At 40.6% G+C, this 22,753-nt stretch overlaps 1 protein-coding gene across 2 annotated transcripts in view; it reads left to right on the top strand.

Annotated features, from left to right (window-relative positions):
- The window catches only part of RECK (reversion inducing cysteine rich protein with kazal motifs), an 86,388-nt gene that overhangs the window by 53,349 nt on the left and 10,286 nt on the right, over positions 1 to 22,753 (top strand). Inside the window, exons 16-21 of one of the 2 annotated variants that reach the window (XM_055302250.1) lie at positions 1,643 to 1,814; positions 13,631 to 13,823; positions 14,930 to 15,140; positions 16,688 to 16,761; positions 17,571 to 17,726; positions 18,635 to 18,739. In XM_055302250.1, the coding sequence (XP_055158225.1) occupies positions 1,643 to 1,814; positions 13,631 to 13,823; positions 14,930 to 15,140; positions 16,688 to 16,761; positions 17,571 to 17,726; positions 18,635 to 18,739 (911 nt within the window). Of the gene's footprint in view, positions 1 to 1,642; positions 1,815 to 13,630; positions 13,824 to 14,929; positions 15,141 to 16,687; positions 16,762 to 17,570; positions 17,727 to 18,634; positions 20,253 to 22,753 lie in introns of those variants that run through there. The other variant, XM_055302249.1, reaches the window with a different exon arrangement.

Raw genomic sequence — 22,753 nt, 5'->3', positions numbered from 1 at the left:
TACTCAATTTTGGGAGATATACAAGATATGGTTTCTTTTGTTTTGTGTTTTTTGTTTTCTCTGCCTCATTTTGTTTTACAATGGCTGAAGTTTATACCTTCTAAAACATGACCACTATGCACCCAGAACCAAATGCTATACCATGCTGGTTCGTTCTGTGAGATGCCTCATTCCCATTCTGCCCCCCTTTTTTATTTCATTTATGTTTTGGTGGTCAACGTTGGAGCCCTCTACAAGTATTTCTGGTTTATATAAATTTGGGACTGAGCATCTTCTGATATATAGAACTTAATATACTCAGAAACAAGAAGATCACTCTCTAGAACCCCTCAGGTGGACTACATTCTCCCTCCACTCTAACTTCACCACCACCATTTCCCAGTCCCCCCACTGTTTTTCTCTTCTCCTTTTTTTTTCCTTTTTTTTTTTTTTCTCTTCTTTAGGATTCCTGGCCTTTTATTTTTTACTACTTTGTTTTAAAGTTTGTTTTTCACTTTAGTGGTCCTTTTGTTTTATTTCGTTCTGATCTTTGTTTTCAATTTTTGGTCTCTGACCTCAGCAGAATCATCTAGGGTGAAATTTACTTAGGTTGTGGTTGATATTCTTGATGCAGCCCGCTCATACAGCCACTCTTCATGGAGCAAAATGACTAGAAAGAAGAACTCCCACAAAAGAAAGAATCAGAAACAGTACTCTCTGCCACAGAGTTACAGAATTTAGATTACAATTCGATGTCAGAAAGCCAATTCAGAAGCACAATTATAAAGCTACTGGTGGCTCTGGAAAAAAGCATAAAGGAATCAAGAGACTTCATGACTGCAGAATTTAGATCTAATCAGGCCGAAATTAAAAATCAATTAAATGAGATGCAATCCAAACTGGAGGTCCTAATGACGAGGGTTAATGAGGTAGAAGAACGAGTGAGTGACATAGAAGACAAGTTGATGGCAAGGAAGGAAGCTGAGGAAAAAAGAGAAAAACAATTAAAAGGCCACAGGAAAGGTTAAGGGAAATAAATGACAGCCTCAGAAGGAAAAATCTACATATAATTGGTGTTCCAGAGGGCCCCAAGAGGGCCAGAGGGCCAGAAAGCATATTTGAACAAATCTTAGTATATGTGCTCCTGAAGCACATATTTGAACAAATCATAGCTGAGAACTTCCCTAATTTGGGGAGAGAAACAGGTATTCAGATCCAGGAGATAGAGAGGTCCCCCCCAAAATCAATAAAAACCGTTCAACACCTCAACATTTAATAGTAAAACTTGCAAATTCCAAAGATAAAAAGAAAATCCTTAAAGCAGCAAGAGACAAGACATCCCCTAACTTATATGGGGAGAAATATTAGATTAACAGCAGACCTCTCCACAGAGACCTGGCAGGCCAGAAAGGGCTGGCAGGATATATTCAGCTTTGTTTATGTGGGTCTCTACCCCAGGGATCAAGGTTTGGAAGCCCCTCAATTAGCTAGCAATAAATGGAACAAAGGAAAGCCATTTTGCAAACAAATGAGATTGGAGGAATGCTTTTTCCTGACTTAATTCACAATTCTATTTTAACTTTAGATCTCCATGTTAATTAGGAAATATGATGGGCAGGGGAATGTACAGGTACCCATCACTGAGTCTATGTCCTCTCCACAGGTCTGCCCTGTAACTGTGCAGATCAGTTTGTCCCTGTGTGTGGGCAGAATGGACGCACTTACCCCAGTGCCTGCATTGCTCGCTGTGTTGGCCTCCAAGACCATCAGTTTGAATTTGGATCATGCATCTCAAAGGATCCATGTAATCCTAATCCCTGCCCAAAAAACCAAAGGTAAATTAAATGGCTCTTTTTATTTTTTCTTTGTTTATTTTAATCATCTGGTACTCATCACCTATTTCGCCCATCCCCCCACTCACCTCTCCTCTTATAACCATCAGTTTGCTCTCCGTAGTTAAGAGTCTATTTCTTAGTTTCTCTCTCTTTCTCTTTTTTGCCCTGTGTTTGTTTCTTAAATTCCATATCTGAGTGAAATCTTCTATGTCTTTCTCCGATTTACTTCCCTTAGCATTATACTTTAGTTCTATCTATGTTGTTGCAGATGCCAAGATTTTATTCTGTTTTATGGCTGAATAATATACCCTTGTGTTGTACACACACACACATACATACACATACCTCATCTTTATCCATTCATTCATCGATCGATGGATACTGGGCTGCGTCCATATCTTGGCTATTATAAATAATGTTGCTATAAACATAGAGGTGCATGTATGCCTTTGAATTACTGTTTTTATTTTTTGGGGGGTAAATACCCAGTAGTGAGATTGCTAGATCATAGGGTAGTTCTATTTTTAATTTTTTGAGGAAGCTCCATACTGTTTTCCATAGTGGCTGCACCAGTTTGCATTCCTACCAATAGTGCAAGAGAGTTCTTTTTCCTCCATATCCTCGCCAACACTGGTTGTTTCTTGTGATGTTGATTTTAGCCATTCGGATAGGTCTGAGGTCTCATTGTAATTTTGATTTGCATTTCCCTGATGATGAGTGATGAGCATCTTTTCATGTGTATATCGGCCATCTATATGTCTTATTTGGAGAAATGCCTGTTCTTGTCTTCTGACTATTTTTTAACTGGATTATTTGTTTTTTGAGTGTTGAGTTTTATAAGTTCTTTATATATTTTGGATACTAACCTTTTATCAGATATGTCATTTGCAAATATCTTTTCCCATTCTGTAAGTTGCCTTTTAGTTTTGTTGATTGTTTCCTTTGTTGTACAGAAACTTTTTATTTTGATGTAGTCCAAATAGTTTGCTTTTGCTTTTATTTCCCTTGCCTCAGGGGACCTATCTAGAAAAATGTTGCTACAGCCAATGTCAGAGAAATTATTGCCAATGTTCTCTTCTAGGATTGTTGTGATTTCAGTCTCACATTTAGGCCTTTATTCCATTTTTAATTTTTTGGTGTGTATGGTATAAAAAAAGTGGTCCAATTTCTTTCTCTTGCATGTTGCTGTCCAGTTTTCCCAACACCATTTATTGAAGAGACTTTTTCCCATTGGATATTCTTTCCTGTGCCGTCAGAGATTAATTGACCATATAATTATGGGTTTATTTCTAGATTTTCTATTCATTGATCTATGTGTCTATTATTGTGCCAGTACTATACTGTTTTGATTACTACAGCTTTGTAATATAACTTGAAGTCCAGAATTGTGATGCCTCCAGCTCTGCTTTGCTTTTTCAAGATTGTTTTGGCTATTCAGGGTCTTTTGTGGTTCCATAAACATTTTGGGATTGTTTGTTCTAGTTCTGTGAAAAATAGGGATTACATTAAATATGTTGATTGCGGGCAGCCCCGGTGGCACAGCGGTTTAGCACCACCTGCAGCCCAGGGCATGATCCTGGAGACCCTGGATCGAGTCCCACGTCAGGCTCTCTGCATGGTGCCTGCTTCTCCCTCTGCCTGTGTCTCTGCCTCTCTCTCTCTCTCTCTCTCTCTGTGTGTGTGTCTCTATGAATAAATAAAGTCTTTAAAAAAATAAATATGTTGATTGCTTTGGTTAATATAGACATTTTAACAGTATTTGTTCTTCCAATCCATGAGCATGGAATGTCTTTCCATTTCTTTGTGTAATCTTCCATTTGTCTCATCATTATTTTCTAGTTTTCAGTGTATAGGTCTTTCACCTCTTTGGTTAGGTTTATTCTTAAGCATCTTATTATTTTTTGGTGCAACTGTAAATGGGATTGCTTTCTTAATTCTCTTTCTGCTACTTTATTGTTGGTATATAGAAATGCAACAGATTTCTGTAAATTGATTTTATATCCTGTGACTTTACTGAATTGTTGGTGGAGTCTTTCTGGTCTTCTACATATAGTATCATGTCATCTGCAAATAATGAAAATTTTACTTCTTCCTTACTGATTTGGATGCCTTTTATTTCTTTTTGTTGTCTGCTGTATCTAAGACTTCCAGTATTGTGTTGAATAAAAGTGATTACAGTGGTCATCCTTGTCTTATTCCTGACCTTAGGGGAAAGGCTCTCCGTTTTTCTCCATGGAGGATGATGTTAGCTGTGAGTTTTTCATATATGGCCAGTACTATGTTGAGGTATGTTCCCTCTAAACTTACTCTGTTGAGGGTTTTTATCATGAATGGATGTTGTACTTTGTCAAATGCTTTTTCTGCATCTATTGAAATGATCATATGGTTCTTATCCTTTCTCTTAATGATATGATGTATCACGATTGATTTGCAAATATTGAGCCACTCTTACAACTCAGGAATAAATACCACTTAATTATGGTGTATAATTTTTTTTTAGTGTGTTGTTAGATTTGGTTTGCTAGTCTTTTGTTGAGGATTTTTGTGTCTGTGTTCATCACCAACACTGACCTGTAGTTCTCTTTTTGTGGTGTCTTTATCTGGTTTTGGTATCAGGGTAGCTGGCCTCATAGAATGAATTTGGAAGTTTTCCTTCCTTTTCTGTTTTTTTGGGATAGTTTGAGAAGAATAGGTATTAACTCCTCTTTAAAAATGTTTGGCAGGGATTCCTGGGTGGCGCAGCGGTTTGGTGCCTGCCTTTGGCCCAGGGCGCGATCCTGGAGACCCGGGATCGAATCCCACATCGGGCTCCCGGTGCATGGAGCCTGCTTCTCCCTCTGCCTGTGTCTCTGCCTCTCTCTCTCTCATTCTATGTGACTATCATAAATAAATAAAAATTAAAAAAAAATTTTAAAAATGTTTGGCAGAATTTGCCTATGAAGCCATCTGGCCATGGACTTTTGTTTGTTAGGAGTTTTTAAGTTACTAATTCAGTTTCTTTGCTGATGAGCAGTCTGTTCAAATTTTCTATCTCTTCCTATTTCAGTTTTGCTGTATATTTCTAGGAATTTATCCATTTCTTCTAGGTTGTCCAATCTGTTGGCATATGATTTTTTATAATATTCTCTTATAATTATTTGTATTTCTGTGGTGTTTATTGTTATTTCTCCTCTCTCATTTGTGATTTTATTTATCTGGGTCCTTTCCCTTTTTTCTTGATAAATCTAGTTAGAGGTTTATCAATTTTATTGATTTTTTTTTTCTAGCTCCTGGTTTCATTGATCTATTGGTTTTTGGTTTGGGGATTTTTTTAGTTTCTATATAATTTGTTTCTGCTCTAATCCTTATTATTTCCTTCCTTCTGCTGATTTAGGTTTTGTTTCTTCTTTTTCTAGCTCCTTTAGGTATAAGATTATGCTGTTTAGGAGATCCCTAGGTGGCTCAGTGGTTTAGACCCTGCCTTCGGCCCAGGGCGTGGTCCTGGAGTCCTGGGATCGAGTCCCATATCAGGCTCCCTGCGTGGAGCCTGCTTCTCCCTCTGCCTGTGTCTCTGCCTCTCTCTCTCTCTCTCTCTGTCTGTCTCTCTCTTTCTCTGCATCTCATGAATAAATAAAATTAAAAAAAAAGATTAGGCTGTTTATTTGAGATTATTCATGCTTCTTGAGTTAGGCCTGTAATGCTATAAACTTCACTCTTAGAACTGCTTTCGCTGCATCCCAAAGTTTTTAGACTACTGTGTTTTCATTTTCATTTGTTTTCATGTACTTTTTAATGTTTTCTTTTATTTCCTGATTGACCCATTCATTGTTTAGTAGCATGTTATTTAACTTCCATGCATTTGTGATCTTTCCAGATTTTTTTTTTGTGGTTGACTTCTAGTTTTCATAGCACTGGGTCAGAAGAGATGTATGGTATGACTTCATTCTTTTTAAATTTGTTGAAGCTTGCTTTGTGGCCTAATATGTGACCTATTCTGGAGACTGTCCCATCTGCACTTGAAAAGAATGTATTTTTTGATGGAACGTTCTCAATATATTTGTTAAATTCATCTAGTAAAGTATCTTATCAAAGCCACTGTTTCCTTGTTGATTTTCTGTTTAGCTGATCTGTCCATTGATATAAGTGGGTTGTTAAAGTCTTTACTTTGTACTATTGTCAATTAGTTCCTATATGTTTGTTATTAACTATTATATGTATTTGGGTGCTCCCAAGTTGGGTGCATAAATATTTATAATTGTTATATCTTCTTGTTGGATTTACCCTTTATGATTATATAGTGTCCTTCTTTGTCTCTTGTTACAATCTTTGCTTTAAAGTCTATTTTGTCCAATATAAGTATTGTTACTCCGGCTTTCTTTTGACTACATTTGCATGATAAATGTTTCTCTATCCCCTCGCTTTGAATCTGCAGGTGTCTTTAGGTCTAAAATGAGTCTCTTGTAGGCAGTATATAGATGAGTCCTATTTTTTTTATCCATTCTATCAGCCTAGGTCTTTTAATTGGAGCATTTAGTTCATTTACATCCAAAGTAATTATCGATAGACATAATTATTGCCATTTTATTGCTTGCTTTATGGTACTTTCTGAAGATTTCCCTGATCCTTTCTTGTCTTTCTCTCTTTTGTGGTTTGCTGGTTTTCTTTAATGATGTATTTGGATTCCTTTCTCTTTATTATTTGCATATTTATTAGTGGTTTTTGAATTGTGGTTACCATTAGGTTTGTATATGACATCATCTGCATATAGCAGCCTATATTAAGTTGATGGTCATTTAAGTTTGAACTCATTCTTTACTCCTCTCCTCCCCACATTTTAGGTATATGGTGTCATATTTTACATCATTTTGTTTTGTGAGTTTTTTTTACTGATTTTTTTTTTTTACAGAAATACTCATTTTTACTGCTTTTGTGTTTCCTACCTTTATACTGTCATTTTTGGGGATGCCTGAGTGGCTCAGTGGTTGAGGATCTGCCTTCGGCTCAGGGCATGATCCCAGGATCTGAGATCGAGTCCCACATCGGCCTCCTTGCAGGGAGCCTGCTTCTCCTTCTGCCTGTGTCTCTGCCTCTCTTTCTCTGTGTCTCTCATGAATAAATAAATAAAATCTCAAAAAAAATGTATACTATCATTTTTGGTCTTTATACTCAAAGAATACCATTTAATATTTCTTGCAGGGCTGGTGAAGTGGTCATGAACTCCTTTAGATTTTGTTTATTTGGGAAACTCTTTACCTCTCCTTCTATTCTGAATGATAGCCCTACTGGATAGAGTATTCTTGGTTGCCGATTTTTCCCATTTGGCACTTTGCATATATCATGCCATTCCTTTCTGGCTTAGAAAGTTTCTACTGGGGATCCCTGGGTGGCTCGGTGGTTTAGCACCTGCCTTTGGCCCAGGGCGCGATCCTGGGGTCCCAGGATCGAGTCCCGCGTGGGGCTCCCGGCATGGAGCCTGCTTCTCCCTCCTCCTGTGTCTCTGCCTCTCTCTCTCTCTCTCTCTCTCTCTCTCTCTCTATGTCTATCATAAATAAATAAATCTTTTAAAAAAAAAAAAAGTTTCTACTGAAAAATCCACTGATAGCCTTATGAGGTTTCCTTTGTATGTAACAGTCTTCTTTTGTCTTGTAGCTTTTAATATTTTTTTCTTTATCACTGTTTTGCCATTTTAATTACAGTATGTCTTGGTGTGGATCTGCTTTTATTGATTTTGTTGTGAGTTCTCTGTGCATCCTGGATCTGGGTATCTGTTTCCCTCCCCAGATTAGAGAAATTTTCAGCTATTATTTCTTTGAATAAATTCTCTGACTCCTTTTTCTTTCTTCTTCTGGGACTCCTATAATATGAATGTTATTAAGTTTGATGGAGTCACTGAGTTCCCTAAGTCTGTTCTCATTTTGAATAATTCTTTTTTTCTCTCTTTTGTTTAGGTTGATTACTTTCCATTACTCTGTCTTCTAGGTATTTAATTCATTCCTCTGCTTCTTCAGCCTACTGTTCATTCCATCAAGTGGGTTCTTCATTTAGTTTACTGAGCCCTTTATCTGGGCCGTGTTATTCCTTATCTCCATGTTAAGGGTCTCACTGATGTCCTCCACTATTTTCTCAAGTTCAATTAGTATCCATATGATCATTGCTTTAAAGTCTTCATTAGCATGTTACTTATATCTGTTTTGCTTAGATCTCCTGCCATGGCCTTGTCCTGTTCTTTCATTTGGGACAGATTTCTCTGTCTTCTCATTTTGTCTAAGTTATTGTGTATTAGGAAAGTCAACTACATCTCCTCTTCTTGAGAGTAATAGCTTTATGAACAAGTCCTGTAGTGCCCTGCAGCATAGTGTATACCCTATTCCCCAGGGCCTGCTGCTTCTGAGAATGTCTCTAATGTGTGCTACATGTGTTCTGCTGTTGTATCCTGGCCACTTTATCCTTCAGGCCAGTCATCTGCAGAGGACCCTTGCCTTTTGTGGGCAGTGTTTGGTCCTGGCCTGAATATGGGGCGTTTTAACTTGGTATGCTCTGGTATGTTTGTGAAATGAGACCTGTTGCTACTGCTACTAGAACCAAGGCTGTGCAAAACTCCCACATGGGGAGATGCAGTGTGAGCAGGGGTTTGAACTAGTCTTCTGGGGGAGGGGACCTGCCACACTGGGACTCAGGCAAGTGTGACTGTAAGGGGGCAGTTCTACTGAAACATGATGGGGTGGGACTTGGTGTAAGCAAGTAGCAAATATTGGTGCTACACTGGTTCCCAAAGCTGACCCTGTACTTATGCGAGGCAGGGCAGAAACATGGCACCTGCCAGCTCCTTTTTTCCCTGGAGGGATCTCTATGTGAATGCTATCTCTATGTGACACATACTGAGATGAATGAATAACCTCCCTACTGTGTGCCCCAGGTACTCTTCAGATTGCTGTTTCCACAATATGTCTGCAAGCTATTTTCCCTGCCTTTTCTTCAAGAACAACTTCAATGTCCTCTGAGCTCTCCCAGAGCCAAGCACGTTGACCTTTAAAATTCCAGGCTTTGGGCAGCCCCAGTGGCGCAGCGGTTTGGCGCCGCCTGCAGCCCAGGGCATGATCCTGGAGACCCTGGATCGAGTCCCACGTCAGGCTCTCTGCATGGTGCCTGCTTCTCCCTCTGCCTGTATCTCTGCCTCTCTCTCTCTCTCTCTCTCTCTGCGTCTCTATGAATAAATAAATAAATAAATAAATAAATAAATAAATAAATAAATAAAAATCTAAAAAAAATAAAAAATAAAAAATAAAATAAAATTCCAGGCTTTAAGCCCCACTGGTGGAAGAACTCACAAAATTCGGTCCCTCTTGCCTTCCAATTCAATTGCTCTGGGGATTTGTTTCCTCCATGCACTCCCCTGTGTACTAGTTTGTCTCTCACCTTTCTCCACAACTGTGGCTGCCTCCCCACCACAAGGGGCCACAATCCATTTCTCTCCCAAGCCATGTCTCTGGACTTCCTACCATTTTCTCTACCTTTAGTTGTGGAGTTTGTTCTGCTAGTCTTCAGATTGATTTCTAGAGTATTTAGGATGGTTTGATAGTTAACTAATATATTTGTGGGATGAGGTGAACCTAGGGTCCTCCTACTCTACCACAATCTTCCACAATAGCTCCTTATCTTTTTCAACTGGAGATCAGCACTTACTAAGCATCTATTATATACAACCCAGTGAAATACAAAGATGAGTTAAGAAGACCTCTGCCCTAAAGAGTTTGGAGTCTACAGGGAAAGAACCATGTAAAGCTGTTTGGTAACATACTATCTATGATTGAGGGCCCAGAAGTGGAGTTGATGCAGCCTGGGGGAGTTCTAGGAAAGCTTCTAGAGGATGTGATACTCAACTAAAAAGATGAGGAGGAAATTGCTAGCAAGATTGACAGTGGAGGAGAGGTGGTGTTGGTGAAAGTAGAAAGAACAACAGGAGCAAAGATCTTGGCTGCTAGAAATGAGGAAATAACATGGTATCTCCCAGGAGCTATAGCACTTCTATAAGACCAAAACGGAAAGTGTGAGGCACAGAATGGTAGCAAATAAGATGAGAGAAATGGATGTATTCTCAGTATTAGCTATTTATATCTGATAGTAATGGATATTTTCTTCTACTTATCTATCTCTATTTTAGGGACTGGACATGAGAAATCTCTGGAAATGCAACTTCAGTTTTATGTGAAGTTATTTGTTTAGGGGCTTCTTTCTCTGCAATTTCCTCATGAACTGAGAGTACAGTTGACCTAGACTTAATGATGGATTTCTGTATGCAGTAGCCGTAGGGCAGGAGTCCTGCAGATTCATTTAGGGTTCTAGAACAGAAGTTTTACTAGCCTTCTCGGAGACCTGAACAGGATACATCCTCTCCTTGTGAAGGATGTTGTAGAAAAAAAGCAATTGGTTCTCCATCCTGAAAACCCTGATGCAGTACAAAGCAAGGGGAAGATTGTCACACATTAAAAGAAATGGCAAAGAGAACTGATCACCCATCTGGCAAAGTTTATACCTTGAAAAAAGCCCAAAAAGTTCCTATGGAAAGAAGACAGCATACTGGGAATAAGAAATAAGCTGATAGGGTAATACAGTGTGTTGAAAGGTAACTTGAGGGTTGTTTTGGTATTTGTTTGTTCATTTGTTTTCTCTATTAGCTAACCCTTCTGAATAAGGTTGTTTCACTCTTATAACAATAAAATCTTAAAGTGGGAAGGTCTTGCTGGGTATAATATAAAACCAATATAAAAAGAAAAGATTGAAAATAATATAAAACCAATATAAAAAGAAAAGATTGAAAATCACAGCTACATGAAAATGAAAACTTTCTGCATGGTAACAAATGACAAACTAGAAAGAATATCACAGAGAGAGGGCTGATGTCCTTACAATATAAAGAGTCCCTACAAATCAACATGAAAAAGATCAGCAGCCTAACTTAAAAATGGGCAAAAATAAAAAACCTAATAGAAAAATGAACCAAAGATATAGACATAGAAAAGCACAAATAGTTTTTAAACATTTAAAAAGAAGCTTTTATTAGTTAGAGTAACTCTAACTAGTATATACAAACACAAAAATATTAGTACTTTAATATAATAGAAGTTCAAATATAATCCATTTGTGTGTTCAGCAGGTGGTTTTCCACATAGTGATTCAGAAACTTAAGATCTCTCTGTCTCTTGACTCCCAGCTTCTGCAGACTCATAGTCCTCCATACCTTTTCCATCTGGCCAGCTGATAAGAGAAGGAAGATGGAGAAGGTTGATCTTGAGAAGTTTTTATAGGCCAGGTTTAAAAGTGACATTCAGGGTGCCTCAGTGGCTCAGTCAGTTAAGCGTCTGCCTTCGCCTCAGGTCATGATCCCAGGGTGCTGGGATCGAGTCCTGAATTGGGTTCCCTGCTCTGTGGGAGCCTGCTTCTCCCTCTGTCTCTACCTCCCTCTCTCTCTCTGTCTCTCATGAATAAATACATAAATTTTTAAGAAAGGGGCACCTCAGTGGCTCAGCAGTTGAGTGTCTGCCTTCGACTCAGAGTGTGACCCTGGAGTTCCAGGATCGAGTTCCATGTCCAGCTCTCTGCAGGGAGTCTGCTTCTCCCTCTGCCATGTCTCTGCTTCTCTTTCTCTGTGTCTCTCATGAATAAATAAATAAAATCTTTTTTAAAATAAATAAAATTTAAGGGGATCCCTGGGTGGCGCAGCGGTTTGGCACCTGCCTTTGGCCCAGGGCGCGATCCTGGAGACCCGGGATCGAATCCCACGTCGGGCTCCTGGTGCATGGAGCCTGCTTCTCCCTCTGCCTATGTCTCTGCCCTGTCTCTGCCTCTCTCTCTCTCTCTGTATGACTATCATAAATAAATAATTTAAAAAATTATTAAAAAAATAAATAAAATTTAAAAATAATAAATTTTTAAGAAAAATAAATAAAACTGACATTCACCTCTACTTCCAGCCATATTCCCCTATGTAGAACTCAATAATTTGGCCACAACTACTGCCAGGAAACCTGGGAAATATAATCTAGATATGTGCCCAGGAAGAAAATTAAATGAATTTGGTGAACATCCAGCCAGTATACCACAATACTTCACCTATCTCATATTAAGAAAAATGAAAATTAAATTAAAACTACAATTATACACCATTTTCCATCTACCAGATTGACAAAGATTAAAAAACTGACAACATAATGTAAGGAAACAGGCACTTCCATTCCCACCCAAGGGGGGGAAGGGAGGGTTGGTACATTCTCTATGGAGGGCAACTTGGCCAAGCCTATCAAAATTTTGAATGGACATACTCTTGACTCAGCATATATAAATGTTTATACTTACATAAAGGATCTCTGGAAGACTAAACAAGAAATTAATAATAGTAGCTGTCTCTGGGAAAGGGTTAGGGTGGCTGGGATGTAAGAGAAGGAGATAGACTTATTTTCCACTATACACGGTTTTGTATCTTTTCAGTTTCACCATGGGCTTGTGTTATCTGTTCAAAACATAATTGTTTAAAAAATACAAAGTTGTATTCATTCATCAAATATCTCCTGATGTACCAGCCATCTTTCTAAACCTAGGACACAATAAGCAAGACAGAATTCCTGCCCTAATAATGTTTAATTTAGCTCCTTGGATTCTCAACTTTCCAATGGATCTTACTTCTCTGTACTCAGAATTGATAGTTTTTACTTCCAAAATTACCAAATGTCTCCTGATATCCTTGGTTTTCATCCCTCCATGTTAATGGATAGTAAGTTCTAAATATTCTTTTCCATTATTTCTTTTCAAATGTCTTCAATTTCCAAAAAAAAAAAAAACATAACCATATGCATTCTAACTTAAATCTTGTCAGAAAAGGTAGCCATAGGTAGTACTGATGGTGGTGGTGGTGGTCATTTCAGAGCAGGAGGCTTATCCCTAAAAAGAGAAGTAATTTACTTTGAAATTAAAATAATGCTAGTGGCTAAATTCTTCTGCTTTTATTTTATAGACCTAACATTTGTGTATTCTGTTATTTCAAATGCCCAGTGAAAGCTAAAGATTTTAATAGGTCTTCTTACAGAAAGTTATAAATGCCCAATATAGAAATGAAAGAACAGAAAAGTCTAAAGAAGAGCTATCATATCCAGCCCCTCTGAAGAAGTTCAGAAATTGAGAATAAAGCAAGGCCCTGATGTGACTAGGAAAACCCAGCTACAGGGGTGGCATTCTCTCTGTGAATTGCAGCCAGCCGGTGGCAGGTCCTCAGTCCATAAACACAGAAGCTTGAATTTCTCAGCACATACTAAGAAGCCTTCTCTTAAGACAGACTCATATTAGCCAAGCTGAAAATGAAACCCAGAAAATGCTTCATTTATTACTGACTAAAAGACCTCTAGCATCAAACCCCAACCCACCTGATGGCCTCATATCATGCCACTTTTATCCCCATGACCTTGGTTCCTGCCCTCAGGGTCACTTCCCCTTTCCTCTAGCACTGTCCCTAGCATCACACCTTTGCTCATGCTGCTCTGTCAGCCTGGCAGGCCTATGCAGTCCTCCTTATGCTCCAGGTGGCAGCCAGGACACTGCTTCCTCCTGTTGCTCCCTCCAGGCTCCCAAATCAGAATGACTCATTCCCGAGAGATTTTGTGTGTAACTTACTAGCTCACTTCGTATACATGCTTGACTCTCCCCCTTACGTAAGTTCTTGGGGATAGGGACTGTTTCTGATTTCCCTCTTGATTTTTCCTCAACCTTTTGTGCCTTGTCAGTGCCTTACTAGCCCCATCATTGCCCCTCCCAGCATTGGCTGATGGTGTCACACTTGTGTTTTTCAGATGCATTCCCAAACCACAAGTCTGCCTGACGACTTTTGATAAATTTGGATGTAGCCAATATGAGTGTTTGCCAAGACAGCTCACCTGTGACCAGGTTCGCGATCCTGTCTGTGACACAAACCACATGGAGCACAGCAATCTCTGCACTTTGTACCAGAGGGGGCAAAGCCTCTTATACAAAGGCCCTTGCCAGGTACAGTTGTTTGGCTGACATAACTCAAGCACACTGAGCCTAAGATCAGTTTCTGATCTTAGATGGGTGAGGCAGCAGTAATACCACTTGGGAGTCTTTGTGAATTCTATCAAATCTAAAGAACTAAAATGAGCCATCCCAAGACTGGTTTTTTCTCCTAACTCTGGAGGGCCTTCTTGCTAGTGCTTATACCTCTGTACATCTAGTGGACAAGCAAGAATCAAGTGGCTTCCTGCCGACCACCTTAGGAAGAGAATACAAAGTTACACACCCCTAGTACGCATCATTAACGTTTTCACTTCCCCTTCTGTGGCCATCATTAGAAAACAGCCTGGGAAGAATGCAAGTTAAAAACAACCAAGAAAACAGTCCCTTCCCACTCTTTCCACTGAAGTCCCACTCATACTACTGAAGAGTAAGTGAAAATTTCTCCAAGACTTAGTCTTTTTACATCAATTTATCTCTCAACCTTTTACATGTATCACTGCATGGCATCCCCTGCCTGTAGCCAACCAACACCTGACATGATTGCTTCTCATATCCTGGTCACCAGCAGAAAAATTGCTTCAGCTTGTCTCCTTAGGTTTGTTTTCCCTCAGAGCTGGTGTTCCAAGTACACTGATACCATCTACCCTGAATTCCCAGTCTTTTCTTCGTATTTGTTCCCTCTCACTGACTATAAGCTTTGTCTTACTTGTCCTAACCTACCTGATGGGACCAGAGTCTCTGCCCCACTGATCTCTCCACTCTTCCCTCTGCCTATCCCATACTCAGCATGAAATGATTAGGCTTCTGAATTTTCATGAAGATTGATCTTGTTTTCTTCAAACAGGTATTTCTGGAATGATAGAAGTCTGGGGTGAAGGGGGGCAGTATCTCATATCCGTTCACAAGGAATAAGCACCCAAGTCACAGAGAGGCTCAGAGTCATCATTTCAATTCATCTCAAGACAGCCCTATTGACCCCACCCCCAACCTGAAGTTTAGGAGCTTAACTAAGAGGGTCCTGGAATTTTATACTTGTGTCTTCTTCCTTTCTATTCTGTACTCTTGGTTAGAAAAAAAGTACCATAGAGGTTTACAGGCTAAATGTGCTTTGTTGTCAGCCCTTCTGCAGAGCCACAGAGCCCATCTGTGGGCACAATGGGGAAACCTATAGTAGCGTGTGTGCTGCATACTCAGATCGTGTAGCAGTCGATTACTACGGGCCCTGCCAGGCTGTCGGGGTCCTCTCAGAGTACGGTTCTGTAGCCGAGTGTGCTGCTGTGAAGTGTCCTTCACTCTCTGTGACTGAGTGCAAACCCATCATCCCACCAGGTAGGTGGCAGGATTTGGAGTGGGGCAAGGGTGGGACTGGGGAGACCTGCTTATACACCTCCAGAGAGTAGGTCACTCAGAACTGAGGGTTGACCTATTTACTTAAGTTTTTTAGAAAGTTTGGCTTGGGGCGCCTGGGTGGCTCCGTTGGGTAATCAATCCTTCTCTTGATTTCGGCTCAGATCATGATCACGAGGTCATGGGATCCAGCCCTGAGTCGAGCTCCATGCTGAGTACAGAGCCAGTTTGAGATTCTCTCTGTCCTCCTCCCTCTGCCCCTTCCCCCACCCCTGCTCTCCTTTTCTCTTTCTAAATAAATAAATAAAATCCTAAAAAAAAAAAAAAAGTCTTAGCTTTACCTGATGCTGATTAGATGTATTACTTTGGGTCTACTTTAAAATGCTGTAGTTTACCTTAGACATCATCTTATCCATTGGATTTAAAACAAATAGCAAGGGTGCTTGGCTGGCTCAGTCAAAAGAGCATGTAACTCTTGATCTCAGGTTTGTGAGTCTGAGCCCCATGTTGGGTGTAGAGATTACTTAAAAATAAATAGACATAAATAAATACAAACAATATATGGCAAACTTTTTTCAGGCCAATTCCCAGCAAACACCAATATATAAACAGATAAGGTACTATTTCATTCAAATGCAAAAAGTTTATTCATTATAAAGTTAATGAACAAAGAACTAGTAGTTAATGAATAAAGAATAAGTAATTAAAGAATAAATAATTGAAATACTTTTGATGAACACAAACATTTGAAATTCAGAGAAACATAAGATAGTGGTCTTAGATTGGCCTTAGCATCTAGTTGCATATAATCAAAAAAGTCTTATTTCATAGACTGTTGTAAGTAGTAAGTTTTCTTAGGCTACTTGCTTCATAGTGCTGTACTTTTCAGTTAAACAGAGGTAACAGAAAAGACTTTATCCTGCGCGGAACAGGTTAATCTGGAGTCTAACAAGTTCATTCCTCCATCCCTGGATTCATCAAATGTTTCTCGAGCTTCTGCCGTATGCTAGAGACTCTTCTAGGCATGGGGGCACAGCAGTGAGAAAAAAAAAAGCCTCTTTCCTCCTGGAGACTATGTTCTGCTATTTTGTTATTGTTTTTTAACAGCTTAAAAAATTTTTTAGAATTAAATTTGTCAAACACTCATGGGATCCCTAGAACATCTGCTCTCTTGTTCTGAGGACAAGAAATCAAAGGCCCAGGAAAGCACTTGCACAGGATCACAGTCGGTTTTGAGACAGGACAGGGACAGGGTCCAGGCCCCACACCTCTTGAAAGGCCAGTTCTCTCTGCTGTCTTAGGCCACCGCACCTCCCCCTGAGAAGTAATAAAGGATGTGGAGGAAGGATTTGAGTAAATGTATAGATAATAAGATCCAGGTTGGTCAGGGAATATATCTAAAAGTACAGTCATCAGAGAGGACAGCTACAACTCACCTCACACAAAATGAAGGGTTGGTTATTTCAGCTACCATTTTGAATTCTCATTTTCTAATTCTGAACACATATAAAATGGTTTCTGTTATACAGGTGCTTGTTGCCCATTATGTGCTGGAATGTTAAGAGTTTTATTTGACAAAGAAAAACTGGATACTATTGCTAAGGTAAATTGCTTTATGTGCCAGGTACTGTTGAAACCTTATTGATAAACCTCTCCTTAATCCTGCAGAGTAGAATGTGTTGTCCCATTTATAGAGGAAGAAAGTAATTCACAGAAAAGCGACTTGTCCAACTCCTCCTCATATGTAGGAGAACTAGGGTTTGAGCTCAGGCTGTCTGGCACTCAATGCTGTGCTCCTTTCCTCTACACCTCGGCTGTTTGGTAACTTTGCTCTGCACAACACCACCTGAGCCTACCTTAGACAAGGTCCCCTGCTTGCATAGTATGTAGAGTGAGGGCTGGAGGCAGAACCAAGCAGCCAGAGGCTGGTAGATGCCCAGATGATTTCAATGCTGCCTGCCCTCACCTCACAGTCCCCATTCTTCCTGGGGGGTGCTTCCAGAGCCTGTCACCTTCCTGTGGTGACTTTGCCCTTTCCCTTTTCTGTACCGTCACTTCTGCTCCACTTCTGTGGAGACAGGGCTCCAGCCAACCTTGCCACTACCTAGAAAATTATCCCCATTTACATTGAAACACCTGTGTTTTTCTGGAAAGACTTTAATTATTTCCCTGTGGCTCCCAGCTCAGAACAGTCCCTTAAAAGGGGCTGGGGGTCTTCTGATGAGAGTGTTTATCTTGGCTACAAAGCTCAGCAGTCAGACAAAAGCCCTTGGGAATGGACCCGAGAGATTTAGAATTCAGCCAGCAGGGCCCCTTTTGGGGCCCACACTTAGGGGTTCTAATAGCAAGGCAGCCTAGGTAGTAATAAGAAATTCCTCTTTTATTCAAGTAACAGAAAGTTTTTCTTTCCAGGTAACAAACAAAAAGCCAATTACAATTCTGGAAATACTTCAGAAAATCCGCATGCACGTATCTGTCCCACAGTGTGACGTATTTGGATACTTCAGTATTGAATCTGAAATTGTGATCCTGATCATTCCTGTCGATCATTATCCAAAAGCTTTGCAGGTGGGGCTCAGCATACCTTGTGCAACCTTCTTGTCACTTTCATGTTTGGAGGACTTAGGAGTGGGGAGGAAATGGAAGCATTTGGAAAGTTAAGGAGGGCAGGAGGGAGAAAATCCAGGCAGCCTCTGGAGAACAGAACTATCCTGGGGGATCACTTTCCAGGTGGTTGAGGCCAGGCACACATCTGACAGCAGAATGGGTGGCAGAGCAGAGAGACTGAGAGGTGGCTCAGAGAATGTAGACATGGAAGGCATCTGCTTAGGTACAGATGAGGTGGCTGAGGCCTAGGGAGGGAAGGGGTTGATATAGGTCATGCAGCAGATACCTGTCTCATGAGGGCTATGCTCCTATAGGAGGAGAAGCCCACCGGGACTGGTCTCACGTACCCCATTTTTCTTCCTCATATTCTAGAGGTGAGCCTCACTCCTGTGGGTCCAGGTGTCAGCATCAGAACAGTGGGGGCTCAAGTGAAGGGAGTGAATATAAGCGGTTTGTAAATTGCCGCAGTCTGGAAGCTTGGTAAAGCCTCATTGCTTTCCTCTGGGATGAGTAAGGAGGCACCAAAAGCTCATTGACTGGGACTATGGTTAATGCGGCTGTGACTGTGAAGGTAATGTCTGTCTAACTGTGGATGAGGGGTAGGGGCAGTGGCACTGTGCCTCATTCCTTTTCTGATTTAATTTCCAGTGATGCTGTTACTATTGGTGTAATAAAGTAAGACTATATTAAAATGTGACTTTGGTTAAGAAAAGAAGGACAAAGAAAGCATATTCTCCCTGTTGGAATATATGTGGATTTTGTCTGACTTGACCTTTTCACAGGCTCTGTGATTTTATTTTTTATTTTTTATTTTTTATTTTTTTGGCTCTGTGGTTTTAGATTTTAAAAATGTGATTATCCTCTTCCAGATTGAGGCTTGCAATAAAGAAGCAGAGAAGATCGAATCTCTTATCAACTCTGACAGCCCCACTCTGGCATCCCACGTCCCTCTGTCTGCCCTCATCATTTCCCAGGTACAGATCTCGAGTAGTGTGCCATCAGCTGGCATCGAGGCCAGAGCCCTCTGCCCCTCCTACCTCCTCCTCCTCAGCCTGGGCCCTGCCTTGCACATGGTCTGGACACATAACTGACCACCCCTGAAAAGTGCAAAATGTTACTCCATTGAATTTTTCTACATGGTGAAAGACATGCAGGACTCCTGGTTTGTAGTTGAATAGTGGCTGAGAAAAAGCACTTGTCACCTCTGTTCACCACACAGTATTTTTTTTTAATCTGCCAATATTAGGGTTTTTGTTTTGTTCTTACAAATGTTAAAATATGTTCTTCCAAATACTAATGAAAAGAGGATGTCTGCTTTTGATGGATCAAAATAGTTTATACTTTGCTCCTTAGATGGGTCCTTCCCACCGTAAAACAAATTCATTATCATTGGTAAGTGAGATGATCACTTTTTTAGAAAAGATACCTCACTTTACTGTAGGCTTCATACCCAGAAACTTCATTTCAAAGTTCTTTTAAGTATTAAGGCGCTCCTGATGTGTGCGTGTGTTTGTTTACAGATAATTAACTACTCTATCTAGAAGCTAGGGGTCACCGTGCAGAGCTTGCTGTTAGAGTGTAAAATAAAGATAATGCATCTTTGGAATTATCATATAAATCATCAGGCAAATTTAATTTACAGAAATTTAATTCAGGAACCCATCTGTTGTGTGAAGCAAAGCCAGCTAAGGAAATGGCATTCACATGATACATTACAAGCAGTAAGCTCCGTGGTTACTAATGTGTGTATGTGTGTATGACTTTTGTGAAAGGAAGAAGTTATAGCACATCAAAGCGTATTGCATTATGCATTTTTATATTAACCAGATATATATTCTTCGGTATTCATCCGAGTCAAACTTAGAGTTTTTAAAACATCAATCTTTAAACCAATTGCTGCTACTTATATACTTGCCAAAAAGTGAAATAATTAGTAGTTCATGTAAATAATACATGATATTTCTATTTTATTATGAAGAAGGTAAATAGCCATATTTGTAAAATGACAATCATGTATGTTAACCCAGTACTTTCCGTTCATGAAGACACATTGCTTTTTGTGACATGCACAGTGTGGATAAGTGTTCTGTCTTTCTTTTTTGATATAGAATTATAAAGAATCATGGTTTATATATTTAAAAATGTCAGTCTAAGTATTAAAATGTTTGCATGTTGTCTAAGTAATTGAATACTTTGAATGTGTTTCACAGTTTGAAATAAGCTATTCAGTGTAATGCTTCTTGTTTGTATGCACCTAAACTTAGATTTTACATGAAGTATTTTTTTCAGTATTATATGTACCTTTTGAAATATATAGGGATATGCTCATTATACCAAAATATTGTTTAAAAGTGAGCACTTAAAGCTTTCGGAATATCTCAGTGCTGATGTAGCATATTTTTTGCAATTGCTTTTTCTATATAAATGTCTTCAATGCAATATACTGGAAAGCTTTTCTATTTTAATAAAAATAATTTTATATGACTATGTGTACTTCCAAGCAGTATGGACATTTAAAATGAAACCCACTGATAACTTTTGGGTAAGCTATGTCCTTTGCTCTGGAAGAAGAAATGATAGGAGTTTTATTATTCCAAGCCAAGGGCCCTGGGAAAGCAGGACAGCTGGAACAGAGCTGCTCAGATGAGAATGAGGCATGACCAGAAGGCATACTGTGGCAAGAAGTCAAGTACAGAGCTTCCCAGCTTTAGGCCCTCCAAGACCCAGGAACAGACTAGGCAGTCCTACTTCCCTGCCATGGACCCAATGTTGCAGCTCCAGGGTACATCCTGAGGCAGAGAGAACTGTGGGCTCTGGAGACAGAGGGCCTATTGATTAGAGCCTGGGAAGTTCTATCCATCAGCTGAGGCTGAGGCCCCAAACCTCCATGGCTGACAACAACAGAGGCTCTCATTTTACTTCCATCACATGTTTACTGTGGGTCAGCTGCACTTCTGCTTTATACCATCTTCACTCCAGGACCCATTCCAGTGTCCTCACAAAGTGGGAGGAAAGAGCCTGGAGTTCTGGGGGAGCTACTCAGAGCTTGCTCTTGGGCTGCCGGTGCTAGCATGGTCGACAGCACAGGTGGCGCTAAGGCCCAGGCTGACGATGGACCCCTGCCCAGATCCCGGATAGGCTGCTGAGGTCACCACTTCCACCACATCATGGATTCACATCCAGCTGTGCTGCATTCCTGTGCAGGAACTAGGAGACCCGTTGGTGCATTTTCTGAAGGCATGGCTGGCTGACTTGATCTTCAGCCCAGACCAAGTCATAATTCTGAAAATGGAGAGGATGAGCCAGGTCCCGCTGATAGTGGACATACTTAACTCTGGAGACTTCGCTGAAATCACCATCTTCAGTCAGCCCTATGTACAAAATCAGGTGAAGAGCATACCCCCGAGCCCTGGCATGGTGGTACCAGGAACATTGTGCCCGAGATATGTGTGTGCGCAGAGGAAAGACCACATGAGGACAAATCAAGATAGTAGCCATCTACAAGTTAAGGAGAGAGGCCTCAGAGGAAACCGACCCTGCTGACATCCTGATCTTGGACTTCCAGCCTTCAGATCTTTTTTTTTTTTTTAAGATTTTATTTATTTATTCATAGACACACAGAGAGAGAGGCAGAGACACAGGGAGAGGGAGAAGCAGGCTCCATGCAGGGAGCCCAATGTGGGACTTGATCCCGGGTCTTCAGGATCACACCCCAGGCGGCAGGCGGCACCAAACTGCTGCGCCACCAGGGCTGCCCCAGCCTTCAGATCTTTGAGAAAATAAGTATCTGTTGTTTAAGCCAAAAAGCAAAACAACAACAAAAGGATGAGGGGAAGAGACAGAACCACAGCTGTCCCTTAGGTCTCTGCTTAGAAGTGACTCTCTTGTTTCTGCTTACATCTTACTGTCCCAAGCAAGTCACATGGCCACTCATGAGTTCAAAAGGTAGGGAGGTATAATCCTTTGTGGGTTTGGGGGGTGGTGTAGGGGAGCCAGCAAGGATGGAGCTGGGGGAGGCACCATGAGTATTTGGAACAATAATATAGTCCACCATGGAGGTTGTTTCTCATCAGAATAGCCAGGACTGACTAAATTTTTTTTTATCAGAAAATCAGTAGTTTTGTGGTCTGAGAAGGAACTAGAGGAATGAGAGAGGTGCTTTGGTTTAGGGGAAGGGAAATATTAAAGGAGAGAAAGCTCTACAGGTCGCTCCTGCTCTCATGATACAACTGTGAGAACTCTGAAGATAGTAAGGGGCAAAACAATCCCAGGTCAGGGCAGTTTGGGGAGATAATTTGCCTCACTTGCATGTTGCTATGACGAACACACCCTGCCTGCCATGTGTATGATTGTCGGTGGCTTTCCAGCACCAGTGTAGGATGGAGCCCCCGCTGGTTAGCTCTCTAGCATTCTGCTAAAGGCTGAGTGTGCCAAGCTGGTAGAGGCCTTGAATCGGGATTCTGTAGGAGACAACTTGGGCTGTGGGAGGAAAGAAGTGACGTTCTTGCACCCCCATAATTTTAGCAGGGAGGACCTGGAAGTTCAGGATGAGGGGGGTCTGTAGGAGGATAATTTAGAATGTGAGATAACCACATGAAAAGTAGTTTCCAGAGAAAGATCCAGAGGTTTCAATGGCCATAGGTAATGAAACCAAGATACCAGAAAAACAAATGAAATAGCTCCCTGTCCAGGCTACAGAAAATAATTGGACAGGAACGGATCCCAAGAGAGTCATAGGTCCAGCCTGGATCACATGCCCACCTCTGTGGCAGAGAAGGAAATGTAGGTGAGCTCTGGTCCCACCTCAACCTGATAGAATGGATTTCTCTCAGGAAATAATCCTTTTCCTAGAAGAAGCCTTCTGATATGTCCTCTGGAGAGTGTCTTTCTAACAAGCCATGAGCCATAAACCAGTTCAACCTGTGAACACAGAGCAATGCCTCGCCCTTGGGCCAGGAACACACCTAGAGTCACCAGAGCCCAGTAAC

The sequence above is a fragment of the Nyctereutes procyonoides genome, unplaced genomic scaffold, assembly GCF_905146905.1.
Source record: "Nyctereutes procyonoides isolate TBG_1078 unplaced genomic scaffold, NYPRO_anot_genome, whole genome shotgun sequence".
NCBI classification, from domain to species: Eukaryota; Metazoa; Chordata; class Mammalia; order Carnivora; family Canidae; genus Nyctereutes; species Nyctereutes procyonoides.
This window is presented reverse-complemented; position numbering and strand designations above follow the sequence as displayed.